We start from the raw sequence: 17,162 nt of genomic DNA on the forward strand, positions 1-17,162 counted from the left end.
TATCGAAGTAATATAACTTTTTAGTATATAACTTTATGTTTGGGCTTTTTGCCTTTATTTATAGCAGAGTAAAGCGTTGACCGGAAATGACAAGTTCCAGTATTTTTTACATCCCTTACTGCATAGGTATCAAGAATAATTGAACTTGTTCAGCTGTAACACTACAAACAGATCCTGTTGTGTTGTGTCCTCCCTATTTGATGTGTTTTGGTAGTGTGTGAATGTGAAGGTAGAGAGACAGGGACTGCGGTGGACAGGTGTTACACCTGGATCTGTCAGTCCTACAGTGAGGATGCCCGGACTTGTCTACACACAGCATGCCAACATACGCACAGCAGAGAGCACAGGTGCTCTGTGACACTCACACCAATCACACGCTCACAGATACGGGTTTGTTTGTTTTTTACATCCATATATACCATTACATTTTATTTACATTTACATTTATTCATTTGGCAGACGCTTTTATCCAAAGCGACTTACAAAAGAGGAAAACATAAGCGAATCATCTTAGGAGACAGTGGTATGAAAAGTGCTGTATTACAAAGTATCACTAGCATCATAATAGTATTCAAAACAGAATAAAGTGCAACAGAATTTTTTTTATTTTTATGACTGGTTAAGTGCTCATGGAAAAGATGTGTTTTTAGTCATTTTTTGAAGACAGAGAGTGAGTCAGCTTCACGGATGGAGTTGGGAAGGTCGTTCCATCAACGTGGTACGATGAAGCTGAAAGTCCGGGAAAGTGTTTTGGTGCCTCTTTGTGTTGGTACAACAAGGCGACGTTCCTTAGCCGACCACAGGCTTCTAGTGGGCGCGTAGCTCTGCATAAATGATTTTAGGTATGCTGGAGCAGACCCAGTGACTGTTCTGTATGCCAGTATCAGAGCCTTGAATTTGATACGTGCATCAACCGGCAGCCAGTGGAGAGAGACAAGGAGTGGTGTAACATGCGCTCTCTTTGGTTCATTAAAGACCAGATGTGCTGCTGCATTCTGGATCATTTGGAGGGGTCTAATTGCACATGCAGGGAGGCCTGCAGTGAGAGCATTACAGTAGTCCAGTCTAGTTATGACAAGTGACTGGACAAGCAGTTGTGTGGCATGTTCACAGAGGAAGGGTCTTATCTTCCTGATATTGTAGAGTGTAAAGCTACATGATCTTGCGGTCTTTGAGATGTGGTCTGTGAAATTTAGTCTGTTGTCGATGGTTACCCCTAGATTTCTGACCGATTTGGAAGGCATTACTGTAGTTGCACCCAGCTGCACGGTGATGTTGTGTTCAACAGCAGGGTTGGCTGGAAAGACAAGGAGTTCAGTCTTGGCTGGGTTGAGTTGCAGGTGGTGCTCCTTCATCCAGGCCGAGATGTCCTCCAGGCAGGCAGAAATTCAAGCAGTCACCACAGTGACTGTGATTGTATCAATCACCAATTTTATGATTGATACAATATTCCATGAATAATTACTCCCTACTCTACATCGTAGACTCTCTCAGCGTTAACACATTCATGGAAAACCTAGAATATTTTAAGACTATGATGTCCATGTTTGGGAAAAGTCATGGAAATTAATAATATCTTTAAAATATCATGAAAAATTCTTTAAAATTTTGATTTCTGCAGTAAAAAAAAAAAAAAAAAAAAAAATGCAGTATTATGCCATTACATGTTATGCTCTGTTCTAAAATTTTATTTTACATTTTTTAATTTTATGATAGCATTAATTTATTTTATAGAAAATTAAATTATGGGGGAAAAAAAGAAATTTTGAGTGTTTATCCTGATTATGTGCTTTTTGCGGTGAATGTATGGGTACATTTATTGGTAAGTGCATGCGTGCAAGAGATAGTCTGTATTTTTTCTTCACAGTCCTTTACCTGAGATGGCGAGTGCTGAGGTCAGAATTTAGAATGTATTTCCATAGAGCATATTGCTGTCCATGGCAAATTTGGAAAAAAAAAATGTATTCTGCACCTGGGACTTGGTATAGCCAGGTGTGATCCTTGGCAAGCAGATGGTCAAAAATATCTGCTCTGCTCTTCCTGTAATTGCACACATTTCCCATGTCACGGTGAGACCAAACTCATTGTAAAGTGTGTTATTGAGGGCCTCTAACTGTTCAATAAAACGTCAATCACACCACAACAATCACACCACATCTAAGGCTTAATCTGTTTCTGTCATCCGCTTTTTTGATTATGGGGTTTGACTGATTCAGTATGTTATTAATCCTTCCGTTATGTTATGAAATCTGTGATGTTCGGGTCAAAAATTACCCGTATAGAGTTCAATAGATTTTCAGTTAATTTACAGCACACTTATCTATAAATTATAAACATGAAAATTGGCACAGGATTACCTACATTGTTTTTTTCACTGAATAAAGACTTTTATAGTAGCATTTTAACTTGAAAGAGCGCCACCTATTTGTGAGTTGTGGTACTACACTTGTACAATAGATACACATTTTTGGCTTTACGGATTTACAGTACTTAAAATAAGATGATAATCATATTACATACAAATTTATTTAGTCTGAAAGAAAAACATAATCATGGTTTAAATTCTGCAACATTACAACCATAAGAATTTCGCAAAAAAAGAGAACATATTATTGTACAGCAAATACATTGTCAGCATTGTCAAATCAACATTGTGCAGTTGAACAACTACAAATCACTAATTGTGTGTGTGTACGTGTGTACGTGTGTGCGTGTGTGCGTGTGTGTGTGTGTGTGTGTGTGTTTGTGTGCGCACTACACACAGTTCTGGCAGTATGCAGGTCTGTGTATAATATCTGCAAGCGTTAACCCTATAAAGCTGTGCGTATCATATTTCATAAACAATTTTCTAAAAACTGAAACCCTATTGTATGAAATGTGTTTGATGTCTACTTCATCCCGGTGAAAGTTTCTGTACTTCTGGAAGTAGAAAACCTTGAAAAATGGTCGACTAAAATGATCACCTTCATATTTTCATTCACAAGTCTTTTTTAGGTGAAGTCTTTGCTGATTTTGATAAAGTAAAAGTAACAATGAAGTTTATTAAGTATGAGAGAGAGAGAGAGAGAGAGAGATCTTTTGACACCCTTCACTCAAGAGAAGCTTCACAACTGCAATGAAAACCAGCATTATTTACCGCGGGTCAGATTTAAACCGAACATAATAGGTGTAGGCAAAAATTTGGACATTCCATAAATATAAACAAATATTATAAACATATTCATTTTGTTCCAAAATGCTATCAATGCTTATTCATTTTAACCAAACTTGAGATTAAGTCTAATTTTTCACTGTTTTTAACTCTTAAACGGGTCAGAAATTACCCGAACATAACAGAAGGGTTAATTGGTCAGTAATTAATTTGCACACACCAGTCTTTTTTATGGAGAGGGCATTGCAGTGGAGTTTGAAGCCAGTTTAAATTGATTTATAATTGGGGAGTGCTTAAAGGAATAGTTCACCCGAACATTTAAATTCTGTCATTCTTTGCTGTAATTTTTTTCCATGGAACACAAAAAGTAGAAGTTTTTAAAGAATCATGTGGCAGCTTTTGCCATGCAACAGTTCATGGTGACCAGAGTCTGTCATGCTCCAAAAAGACTCCAAAACATCATAAAAGCACCAATAAAGTTGTCAAAATGACTTGTGTGCTATATTCTTAGACTTCTGAAGCCATACAATAGCTTTGTGTGAGGAACAGACCAAAATGTAAGTAGTTATTCACTGATAATTACCTTGTCATGGCCAGATTAAAAAATGATGCATCCTATGTCATTTGACATTTTTTCCTAAGAGGTTACAGCAGACAGCCAGACTCTTTGCATGGAAACTGATATCACAATCTGTGTTTTTCAATCCAATCACTGGTTATCTTGCTCTTTGATTTCTTATGTATTTACTAAGTACACATGCACTTTATGTGACTCACGATTTATGAGATGCAAATTACAAAGAAAGAGATCTAGCCTTTATTACTTTGTTTTGACTGACGTGGTATAAATGTGGTCTTTTCTCTGGGCTAACTAATACACCCCTCCACACGACCACACGTCTGCTTTGATGACTGACGAAGATGAACTACAGATTGCATATGAGTAAGTCAGGGCTGGATATATGTGATGATATTATCTCCAGCTCTCTTCGGTTGAGATGTACTCTTCACCGCTCTGTTAAGCCTCTGCATGAGTTTGCTGAGTTAAAGGCAGCCTGTGGCCACTGTCAACCCAGGTGATATTTTTGGCAACACGTTAATGTTTATCACAGCTTTCAATGCATATGTGCGTTCTGTAAACATCCCCTTCTCTCTCCATCTCTTTCAACCTCTGTTTCTGTGTTTCTCTCCCTCTATCACCCTGCTCTCTCCTGTTGCAGTCTTATTCTCTCTCTTGTTTGTTTGTCCTTCTATCACTCTCCTTCCTGTCTCATATGTGCTCTCTTTCTTTATACTTCTCTCTCTCACATGGTTTTGATTTACCCCAGTGTGTTCCCTTATTTGTCTCATATTCCATTCTTTTCCCTTGCAAAGGTCGATGTTTTGTTAAACTACACTACATGACCAATAGTGGATGTAGTCACCCTCTTCAAATTAATTTCAAATTAATTTGGTTTGGCTAATTATAGTGAAGGCAAATCTTAAAGTGATAGTTCAACCGAAAATGAAAATTCTCTCATCATTTACTCATACTCATGCCATCTTAGATGTATATATATTTTCTTCTGCAGAACACAAATTAAGATTTTTTGAATACTATCTCAGCTCTGTTGTTCCATTCAATGCATGTGAATTGTGGCCAGAACTATGAAGCTTAAAAAGTCACATAAAGGCAGCATAAAAATAATCCATAAGACTCAGTGGTTTAATCCATGTCTTCAGAAGATATATAATAGGTGTGGGTAAAAAATAGATCAGTATTTAAGTCCTTTTTACTATAAATCTCCACTTTTACTTTTTTTTTTCTTCTTTTTCTTTTTTCTTTTTCTTTTTTGGCAATTTGTGTTCTTCCTGCATATTGCCACCCACTGGTTGGAGCTGGTCAAAGGTGGAGATTGATAGTAAAAAAAGGACTTAAATATTGTTCTGTTTCTCACCCACACCTATCATATCGCTTCTTAAGATGTGAATTTAATGTGTATGGATGTGTATGGATTACTTTTATGCCGCCTTTATGTACTTTTTGGACCTTCAGAGTTATGGCCACCATTCACTTGCATTGTATGGACCAACAGAGCTGAGATATTCTTCTCAAAATCTTCATTTGTGCTCTGCAGAAGAAAGTCACACACATCTGGTATGGCATGAGGGTGAGTAAATGATGAAAATGTTTTATTTTTTAAACTATCCCTTAAATGCTGTGGCATCCGACATTCTAGAAAATTGTGTGCTTCCAACAGTTTGGGGAGGGCCTTTTTCTTTTCCAGACAGTGCCCCTGTGTGCAAAGCAAGGTCCATACAGAAATGGGTTGACTTAGTCTTTTGTGGTTGTGGAAAAACTTGACTTGCTTGCACAAAGACCTTAAATAAACAAAGTACATTCCTGTTCAAAGGTTTAAAACACCTTTGGAATTAATTATGAACAACTTTGAGCTGACCTCACTGATGGACTTGTGTCTTAGTGAAAGCAAGCCACTGCAGCCATGTTCAAACATCTAGAGGAAAGCCTTCCCAGAATAGTAGAAGCTAGGAAGGACCAACTCACTATTAATGCAAATGGTTTTGAAATTAAATGTGCAACCATCTCATATGGGTTTGGTGTTTGAGTGTCCATATACTTTTGGTCATATAGAGCAAATGTTTGGGGGAGCAAAAGGAGGAAGGGGCTCAGTCTATACACACTTGGCTCTGAAGGGTTTAACATCTTTTCAGCTGAATATTGGATTTACTTATTGCCAATGTCTTGGGGATTTAGAGCCCTTCAAAAAGATGAGTGTCTTTGAAGTTGAATGTGTGGGTCTCCTTTCCTTGTTGGATTTATCTTTTTCAGCCCTTGTCCTTTTTTAACATATTTATGCTTTGTTCATGTGATGGAAGTGTTACTGTAGATATAATCATTGTTGGGGATTACCAAACTAAAAGCTGCATCACTACTAACTTATCTACAATTTCAGTAGTGTGACAGTAGCTAGTAATAGAAACTGATAGTAGTTATTCATTTTGTTTTGATTGTTCATTTAAATCAAGTAGTTCAAAAGATTCACTGATTCGATTGAGTCATTGTACAGATGTCCCTGTAAGGTATTTTACATTCAGTGTTAACAGTGTTAATTTATTTTGTTGAATCTAATCTAATAATTTAATTGAGATCCTCATTGAATTTGCGTCAGCTAAATACTCTTATTGCAATTCAAGTGAAGCTGACTTCTTTTAGAGTAGCATGACTGTACCGATACTCTAAATCATGAGTTACTTGGGAAGCCACAGTTTCAAAGTAGCTTCCCCAACACTGCAGAAGATGTGATGTTGCACGGAGTGGTCAAAATTATTTCTCTCCATTGATCTCTTTTGTGTCTGTCTTTCTTTCTCGGTCACGTTCTTCACATGCTCTCCCTCATTCTCTCCGTCTCTCTCTCTCTCTCTCATTGCTCTGTCTGTCTCTGTTTCTCTCCCTCTTGCTTGTGTCTCTCTACAGGATGCTATAAATCTGCAGGGGGTAGACTGGGTGACTGAGCTGTGGGAAATAATGGACATGAGCTAAAGCAAGAGAGACAGGCAACTCCTGAGCAGAGTGAATAAGAACAAAATGTTCTCATTGAATTTATGGAGGAGTGACAATCTGGAGCAGAGGCTGCGAGGAATCGGGGGCCGGATCAATACTCTGCCTTTCATTTTTCTCTGCACCCACCTTGTCATTTCATTGTCCTGTGGTTATTGCTTTTTATCCTTTCCTCTCCATCTCTTTGCCATCACTTTCTCACCTTTTGAGCCCAATTGAAACTAAACGGCGCTACCGTCTGTTTTAGTATTAAGCCCCTGCTGCGGAATCTCTGTACATTTCCACATGAAGTATGCTAAAATACAGATCCATACTAAGAATAACCACCAATTTTCTTCTTGTAAAATGTCTGTATCTATCTGTCTCTCTATCTGTCTGTCTCTCTTTCTCTATCTCTCTCCGTCTATCTCTCTCTGTCTGTTTGCCTGTCATCTAATTCATGTGTATGTCTGTCTGTCATCTACTTCATGTGTCTGTCTCTATTCATCTGTCTGTCATCTGTGTCTGTCTGTCTATGTATCTGTATATCTATGTGTTTGTTTATCTGTCTTTGTCTGTCTGTCTGTCATCTACTTCATGTGTCTGTCTGTCATCAATGTGTCTGTCTGTCATCTGTATATCTTTATATCTATCTAAATCTGTCTCTCTGTCTGTAATCTACTGCATGTGTCTGTCAGTCTGTCTGTCATCTATCTATCTGTCTGTCAGTGTCCGTTTGTCCGTCCGTCCTTCCGTCCATCTGTCTCACCATATACATTGTTCAGTATGCAGTCTGAATTAGAATATATTAGAGTATTTTGAACTGTGCTTTATGAATATTTTGAGAGGCAGGCAATAGCAGGAGCGTGGCACTGAGCCTGATAATGAAGCAGCTGAAAGGCAGTGTGTGCAGTGTTAAGCACTGAAGAGAACAGCTCTGCGCCCCGGCTGTTTTCCTTGCTGGAACGGCTGTGAATGAAAGCCTTGCAGCTGGGATGAGCAGAGGCTCTCACTATAGAGGGGTTTCTGCAGTTGGGTGAAGCTTTTCAGTTAATACAATTGCTCCTTGTAGACCCAGTGATTTGGAAGTGAATGAATATGCCATTAAGAGAGGCAGTCTGGTCTGTCATCAGCTCAGTCTGTTTGAAGTCATAGCGGCTCAGGGTTGTCATGACATCATCCCGGTGGTCCACATACAGTACGTGCGGGTTCCAACATGCATCTGGGAAATGTGGTTCCATGGATGGATTAAGAATCAGTTCTTTGTTTGTACAAAATCTTAACTGGCTCTGGTTTTCAAATGATGTTTTTTCATTACAAAACGATGGGATCAGATTCTGCAACTGTTCTTCAAACTGAAGTGTTACAGAGTAGCACAACTGAAAAAAAAATATCTGGAATGTGATGCGATTGAAATAAGAGGGGATTCAGTACTCTTCACAGCGGTGAGTGTGTGTGAGAGGGCTTTATGATCCATAATTTTGACAGTGTTATATATTTGGGGAGTTTGTCATTATTCCAATGCAAAGTTTCAAAGCTAAATCGCTATAACTTTTACCAATTTGAAACCATACTTAGCAACTCTTCACAGTTTTTTCCCATTTAACATGTTCATGTTCAACAAATTAAAGTTTTTATAGTTAAGTCCATTATTACTGAATTATCTGCCTCTTTAAATGGTCCTCCCCTGCAGATCAGCTGCTTTTAATGACCACTTCATTCCATTAGACATGCACACTGAGGGCAAGACCTGCATCGACTTTTCACCTTGTTGTGCGGGTGTCCAAAATTTCCCTCTAAAGCAGAGAGACTGGTGAAAGCTGGTGAGAGGGTATGGGCACAAGCTCCATGCTGACAGAGTGGCAGGAGGTGAGCCAGAACAGGAGTGCTAGAACATGAAAGTGTGAGAATGAGATTGAAGAACAGAGTGGGGAAGCTACAAATGAAAAATAAATGATATATATATATATATATATATATGTAGAACAGCTTCACAACAGGCGGGAAGGAGAACACAGGGAAGCAAGTTTTTCCTGGCTCAGGTAGGACTTTTAATAGGCCACTTCAGTGCTTTACAACTTCACAAACTCATCAGCTTCACAGGCACGTAGGCATTTAACACATCAGCTTCATAAACACGTAGTCACTTAAACACATCAGCTTCATAAACATAACAGGTTAAACTTAACAGCTTCAGCTTCAAGAGCACCGTGGCCTTCTTTGTGCCAGACTCTCTCTGCTGGGGGTGTGGCTGCTTATATGCCGCTTTCCCCATGCTCACTGGAATTAGAGACAGGTGTTACACATAATCTAGCTCAGGTGCAAGTGCCCTTACTGCTTTCTCTCTCTCCGGATGGACGCTAGACCACGCCCCCGCTGCCACAGTATATATGTAGAACGTGGAATGTTGAAGGTGAAGTGGAATGATTTAGCCTGGAAGCCAATGTTCTTATTCAGAGATTCAGAGACACTCAAAAGTTGCATGTGAGAAAAACCCTGTCTGTTTTTCTTTTTCACTTCCTCTCTTGTGTTACTGAAGTTTGTTATTTGGTTTTGTTATCGGGTCTCAACAATAAGGGTTTTCTCTTCTGCCCTGCCAATATTTTAACTGACCTCACAACAAAAACGTATATATTTTATTATCTTATTAGTTAACAAATTCTTGAAATTTTAAAACTGTAAAGTAACTATTTTACATCTATAAACTTCATATACACTCGCTGGAAACAATGCCAAATGGTGCAAAACATTACTGGTTTATGTATAATTTTCAACCCTTTCCAGTGTTTGGTGTATTCTGATTACAAAGTAATTAGTTATTTTAATACAATTACTTATAGTGAAAGGTAGTGTTACGCATTACGTTTTTAATATGTGTAATCAGATTACAGTTGCTGGCTTTCGATTTTTAAGTGCATTACTTGGGTATGTATAATACATTTAAAACATGAATTATTTTCTAATAATTATTCTAATTCTAAATGTCTGTGTGCATTTCTGTGACAGCTGAAGGGTCTGCGCCCCATAACAAGTCATTGTAAGGGAGAAATGTGACAATGAAGTAGGAAATAGATATTATTTTGAATTCGTTGAGCAGAAATATGTTTTAGAAAGTAACTTAAAAGAAAAGTAATTAGTAATTTTGATTACTGTGCAATCAAATAAAATCATATAAAGTAATCAAGAAAGTAATCTGATTATATTTCTAGAGAAGTTATTAGTAATTGTTAGTCAATTACTTTTTTGAGCAACTTACCCAACACTGACCTTTTCTAACTGCTTCCAAGGCTATCACAAGTCACACTCAGAATTTTGACAAAACAGTATATGTCAGCTAGCTAGAAAATGTTTCCTTGGTGAAGTTTAAATCAGCAGAATTTGTATCAACAGTTTTTATTATTTCTATTTATTTATTTACTTTTTTCCACAATTTGGATTGCCCAATTCCCAATGCGATCTAAGTCCTTGTGGTGGCGTAGTGACTTGCCTCAATCCGGGTGGCGGAGGACGAATCTCAGTTGCCTCCATGTCTGAGACGTCAATCCGTGCATCTTATCATGTGGCTTGTTGAGCGCATTACCGCTGAGACATAGCGCGTGTGGAGGTTTCATGCTATTCTCTATAGCGTCCACGCACAACTCACCACGTGCCCCACCGAGAGCGAGAACCACATTTTAGTGACCAGGAGGAGGTTACCCCATGTGACTCTACCCTCCCTAGGCAACCGGGCCAATTTGGTTGCTTACGAGACCTGGCTGGAGTCACTCAGCACGCCCTAGATTCGAACTCGCGACTCCAGGTGTGGTAGTCAGCGTCTTTACTCGCTGAGCTACCCAGGCCCCCCGTAACAACAGTTTTTAAACATCACGGAAAAACAAATGCAACAAATGAACAAATCATTGGAATATATTAAGATTGTAAGGACTGTTCCATCAACTGGCCTGAAACTCTCTCACATGGCCATCCTTATCATTTAGACCTTTGTTTTTTACACCAACTGACATAAAAATGGAGGGTCTGCTTTCTTATTGAGTTGTTTTGAAATATGAAAGTACTAGTGTAGGTTTTTTAATAATAGCACTACATTTTCTGTGTCATCTTATGAGGAGAATAAATGGAAGTTAAAATCATTAATGAAAGGGGGATGAGCTCGCTTCATAGGATCAATAATCTTTTGTGGTTCATTTTGTGTGCAATTTAGCTACAGTCTCTCTCTCTCTCCATCTCTCCCTCTCTCTTTATCTCTCTATACATATCCTCCTCTCTATCTCTATTATGCTTTCATCTGAATAGGGTCAGAGAGACTGTACCGTGTAAGGAGGCAGAAATGTGTCCCCCAAACAAGCATTGATGGTCTAGAGGAAACTGAGGTAAGATATTTTTTAAATATTCAGTATAAAGCATAATTCGTATTGAATACAGGGTTGTACCTGTATTTATTTTTATTTTTTTTGGAGGCACCCCACGCAAAATTGTGTAGCCAAAGCAAATTTAATGATATTTATTTTGCGTTCAGTGCTTAATATGGCCAGTTATTTTTTCTATTTTTGCTCATCTTACAAAAATAGTTCCAAACAAAGCCAAAGCATACCAACAGTTGCACATCGCTGAGCAGAGCACAGACTGACAGCCAATGCCATAAACACAGACAATCGGAGTGATACAAACAGTGAAGCATTGTTTTACTAAATATAATTTACTCTTGAAACTGCACTACTTGGCCAATTGGACCGGAACTAACTGTTGCATAAAGTGCATGTAACCCATGAGTTTCATCTCTCTGAAATTGTCTGTCTCTAAATTACAATCCTGTACATTCTTGTTCTTACTTTTGTATACTATTGTGCTGTGACCTTTCTGTGTTCCTTCCGGAAGAAATGTCAAACCCATGTGCTGGTGTTGGTGGTGCATGGGGGGAACATACTGGATACGGTGGGTGGTGAGCCGGGCGCGAAGGCTGCAGATGTGAACACCCTGTCTTCAGTGCTGGAGAAAGTGTCCCAAGCTCACTTTCAAGCTGCAGCCCAACATGTCATCATTAAGTTGGTGCCGTGCCCGGCCGTATGTGCGGAGGCCTTCTCCCTCGTGTCCAAGTGAGTGACTATTACTTTGAAGGGACAATAACATGGTTTTTAGCATTCACTAACAAAGTACCATGAATTACCATGATTTTGGACATGTGCCATGGTACTTTTTTTAACTGCTTTGAAGTACAGTAATCAATGAGTGCTATTTAAGTACCATGGTATTACCATCATTAATCCATGGTACTGACACAGTATGTATGTAAGGGTTGGATTGGCTGAGTTGCCATAATTAGATATTTTGATCTGAGGTCATGTGAACACCCTCAGGTGAAGCTACCTGAATAATGCATGAAACCCATTTCATAAGGAAGTGCTGACAGCTTTACAGTTTCAGTTGTTCTTGAGAGATGATTATCTAGTCAAGTTGAGGAACTCAGTAAATGTTTATTTTAAGAACATTTTACAGATGTACAGTACTGTGCAAAAGTCTTAGGCACATTGGATGTTTCACAAAAACTTTTGTCTAAAGATAGTTATTTTACATCTTTTGATTTAGTGTGTCAATAGGAAATAAACATTTCAGGATTACAAACACTCCTTTTGCAAATAGAAGTAGAGCAAGGAGTCCTACAACAGATGGTGTGGTCCCGACAGAGCCCGCAACTCAACATCATTCAGTCAGTCTGGGATTACATGAAGAGACAGAAGCAATTGAGACAGCCTAAATACATAGAGGAACTGTGGGAAGTTATCTGCCAACAACCTTGAAAAACTGTGTGCAAGTGTACCAAGGAGAATTGGTGCTAATTTAAAGGGTTAGTTCACCCACAAATGAAAATTCTCTCATTTACTCACCCTCATGCCATCTAAATTACTTTTTCTTCTGCTGAACACAAACAAAGACTTCTGAATATCTCAGCTCTATTGGTCCATTCAATGCAAGTGAATTCATACAACTCCAGTTGTTTAATCCATGTCTTCTGAAGTGATATGATAGGTGTGGGTGAGAAACGGATCAATATTTAAGTCCTTTTTTACTATAAATTCTCCTCCCTGCCCAGTAGGTGGCAATATGCATGAAGAATGTGATCGCCACAAACAAAAGAAGAAGAATGTGAAAGTGAAAGTGGATTTTTACAGTAAACGGTGACTTAAATATTGATCTGTTTCTCACATAGAGAATTTTCATGCACTGTCCCTTTAAAGGCAAAGGGTGGCCACACCAAATATTGATTTATTTTAATTTTATTTTTTTTATTTTATTTTTTATGTTACTGATATATAATGATATTTAACATTCCACACACAATACACAATGACTGAATCATTACGGAAAGAGATGCCCTTTAAATTATCACTAAATGACACAACTCAAAGTGTTCATATTCATAGAATTCACAACCTTTACGGCCACTGCCCTTTTTAATTGCTGATTTTCACACTGAAAAGTCATAAAGACAATGACCCAGTAGAATAAGATTAACTAGAATTTATAAGTAACCTATTAATTGCATTTCCTTTCACATAGTATCTCTTTGTCTTATAGAGATAAAAGAGGAGACAGAGCAGAAAAGACAGAAAGCTAAGGCTTAGTGTGATTTGTTTGCTTAACAAGACATAATGAGTTTTTTCGGCTCTCTCTGCTGTTATTCGTTTATGAGGGATGAAATGAATAAGAGGTAAGAAGACAGCCCCAAGTAAGCATGTAACGCTAATGCTTTCTGCGAGAATCAGCCTTCGTTATGAAAAGAGTCCCTTTAAGCCGTGAAAGTGGATCCATCGCTTCGAGAGCTCAGTGGCTCAGGGGCCTTTACTGGATTTCTTCTAAAGCTTTAGGCCTTTTTTGTATTCTTTTCCTACCTTTTTCATCAGCTCGGTGAAGCAATGAAGACGAAGGAGCGTCGAAGAGTCACAGAGCTGAGCAGAACCAACACAGAAAGGAGAAGAGCTTCTTTGATCACATGTTCACAATCTCTGCCTTCTCCCATGGAACACAGGGTCTAATAAAAAATGTCAAACACTCGGGTACCACGAAGATCAACATGATAAACTCTTTTCATGAGTGACATACAAATGGCATTTCCTCTTTTGCAGTGGGTTTTATGGTTCATTGCTCAGAGTGGCTGTAGCAGCAATGCGTATGAGCTATACTGAGCAAAGAACGAAGGAAAAGATAGATGCAGAAACCACGAGTAGTTTTATGTCTATCTGTCTGCATTTGTCCAATTCTGAAAAAAGTGATATAAAAGTGATATGTCCGGAGGAAGAGACTTTCTCCTTTTGTGTTCCAAGGAATAAAGAGAGTCATACAGAGTTAGGGGTAAATAATGTCAGAATTTAAATTTTAGGGTGAACCCTTTAAGAGTTTTTTTTTTTTTTTTTTTTTACGTTTTTAAATATATACAGTGTATATATATTTTATATTTATATATATATATATATATATATATATATATATAAAAACAGTAGTTTTTTTTTTTTTTTTTTTTTAAATGTGACCTGGACATGTTTTCATGAGATTCACTCTAACATACTCTTAGTAAACATCCTGACATTCACACACCTGCCCACCTTCAAAATCACACAATGTTGTTTTCTCTTCATCCATTCTTCCTTTCTGTTTTCTTCCCACACACTTTAATGATGGCATAGACGGTCAGATAAATACTTAGATCAGCATCAGCAAAAACAACATCAGGAGGCAGGACACTGTTATGCTGTAGGACGACAGCAGTGTGCTCTGTGGCTGATCAAATCTCTTGCTGGGCTCTGTCATCCTGTCTGACAGAATCAGCGAGGGCTAAATAGTCAGGGCTCATTGCAGACAGCCCTCAATGGGTAAATCTCAGGAAAACATGTCCAAGTCACAATTCAGCCCAAAATCTAAATAAAATGCATTAAAAAAATGAAACTTTTTTTGGAACCGTTGTGATTCATTATATTATTTTCATGACAATCATGTACTTTTTGCCCACAAATTCTAATGTGGCTGTACATTTTACTTTTGATGTTGTAATTCTGTTATTCTCAATATGGATTATCATTAGATACTCTATTCTGTATATCAATTTTTTTTAAAATTATTTTATGTTTATTACTATTTTATTTATTAATTTATTGCCATTAGAGTAATGAGATTTTGGGATGAAATTTGATCCGGACATGTTTTTCATAGGTATCTTCTCATATATCCAAACCAGTCTGTGCCATTTTGGAATAGTTTTTCCATGTAAACATGCACAAGATCCACTTCTTTGAACATTGTGATGCATCACACTGTTTATACTCTGTTTGTGCCATGACCGCAGGGATTTTAAGAAGCAGTGTCTAGTTAAAAGAACTTTTAAAAACTTGCCTCAAGGCACCTCAATTCTATTCCATTCGTTGCACTGCTTTTAGATTTTTTAACACTTAAACCCATACCTCAGTTCTTTTAATGATCCAGGACCTCATTCCACCACCTGTACCTCATTGATTTTTTGGAGTTGTGCCCACAACTCTTAAGTATTCCTCAATCTTTCTCTCATAAAAATTGTAACAAAAAATTGCAACAAAAATAAATAAATAAAATATAATGGCTAAAGTACCAAAAGTGTATAGGGTCATTAAAGACCCTAAGTATGCAATAGTGTCATTTTTGTTTTGCACTTCCATAAATTATATTTTTATGATTATTTCATATCTATATAAGTTTACTGTCACAGCATATCTATTTATTTGTTTATACACAAGAAATTAGTACTATATTCATATACAAATGACTACTGTATCACATTGATTTTCAGTGCAACAATGCCGAATTATCGCATATGCATGTACACATACATGTTATACATGCAATTTTTTTTTATTCAAGGTGGCACTGTTGTTTCAATGATTGACTTGACTTATTTGCATTTGACGTTGCTATTTGACAAAGAAACAGCATTGAAGTAAACTATTGCAAGTACAACACTTGAACAGTATGATATGGCTATTGTCATTTGGGTGTACTACTGAAATTCTGTAAGTTGTACATCTGTTTAGACTCAATAAGTGTCTGAGAAAATACTTACTTGTAGCTCATGTGTAATGTGTAGCTTAATATGAGTTGGACAGCCAGTTGCGTCTCGTGATATTTCAATGTGAAAGTAATGAATTTGCTTTGTCCTGATTTGTTGCATAATCTCTTTGATATATGAAAAATGAAATCAAAATGTATCAAAATATATTTAATTCTATTTTTTTCTAATTATCTTGAAAATATTTTGAAAATTGTACACATATCTTGTAGATCCAGTTGTGACCTGAATGTGTAAGTGTGTTTGGTGAAATTGTAGTGGCGAGTTTTTTGCCAGTACAGCTGCCATGCATGTACAGTATGTTTACATTTCCTCTGTTTAAGAGCTTTGGGATTTGCCTTTGAAACTTGTGGCCAGCCTGCCAAGCTTTCACGGCGGATAATGAGTTTCCTCGCCTAATGAGGTGTGCCTACAGATGTGCCTTTAGAGAGAGAGTGTGTGTGTGTGTGTGTGAATGCATTTGTGTATTCTTGTGGTCTAAATCAAGGGCTCACACACAAACACTCACACACATGCATTAGTGTTTGCAGTTAGAAAGCATACAAAAGCAAAGGTGGAGAGGAATGTTATAGGCCTTTGTTTGCCGTCTCCACACAGCATTTCCAATTAGCAACTCTGACAAAAAACGCTTCCACATTGATTTTCTCTCACCGAAGCACGGTGTGCAAGTCAATTCAATACGTGACTCCTGGAGTAAAACAATTTGGGGCTCTGTCTCAACTGGTGGATGCTGATTTGTCTCTAGAGGACAGTACCAACTTTGAGTGTCGGTGGTCCAAGTCTGCTCAGTATAACTCCTCTGTGCTTGGGGACCAGACCACCTGTAAGTCTTTGTCAGTCTTCACACAGGCTGAAGCTCGGACCCAGTTTCATAACCCCCTTTGCTTACTTTATTCGTGTTCCTGGTCTGTGCCATGAAGCCATTTTTTTTATTTAATATTTTTTTTATTTATTTTTTTCAGTGTTGGCATAGTTACTGCATTTTGGCTTTGTTGGGCAGTGTAGTTCTCTGCATATTAAAATGGTATATAGCTCTAATATTTGGAAACTGATGAACTTTGTGCCCAAGACAGTTTCCAAGGTTATGACATTGAGTGAGTGATTGAAAGACATAGCTCACGGAGGCTTTTCAGATAAATATCCTTTATCTGAGTCCTAATGGTCAGATGGCATAACGTCAATGACAGCTAATGCTTTATAAACAAAAACAAGATTTATTATAAGCTCCCACAAATTAGATCTTCAAAAAGATGGCTAGTCTACACACAGCAGTGGTTGTGAATGGGTTAGATTTCAGCTCCTGCTTATGTTTGTGCAAGAGCTTTTTGGTAGTCTAAAGGTGCATTATTGATCAGAAATCCTTCCTTACACCCTCCTCAGCTGGA

The 17,162-nt window shown here is 37.8% G+C and overlaps 1 protein-coding gene across 1 annotated transcript in view; it reads left to right on the forward strand.

Moving 5' to 3' along the window:
* LOC127430252 (membrane-associated phosphatidylinositol transfer protein 3-like) overlaps positions 1-17,162 on the forward strand; it is a 162,251-nt gene that overhangs the window by 61,877 nt on the left and 83,212 nt on the right. Inside the window, exons 4-5 of the mRNA XM_051679924.1 lie at positions 10,983-11,059; positions 11,565-11,782. Of these exons, the coding sequence (XP_051535884.1) occupies positions 10,983-11,059; positions 11,565-11,782 (295 nt within the window). The remainder of the gene's footprint in view (positions 1-10,982; positions 11,060-11,564; positions 11,783-17,162) is intronic.

The sequence above is a fragment of the Myxocyprinus asiaticus genome, chromosome 39, assembly GCF_019703515.2.
Source record: "Myxocyprinus asiaticus isolate MX2 ecotype Aquarium Trade chromosome 39, UBuf_Myxa_2, whole genome shotgun sequence".
NCBI classification, from domain to species: domain Eukaryota; kingdom Metazoa; phylum Chordata; class Actinopteri; order Cypriniformes; family Catostomidae; genus Myxocyprinus; species Myxocyprinus asiaticus.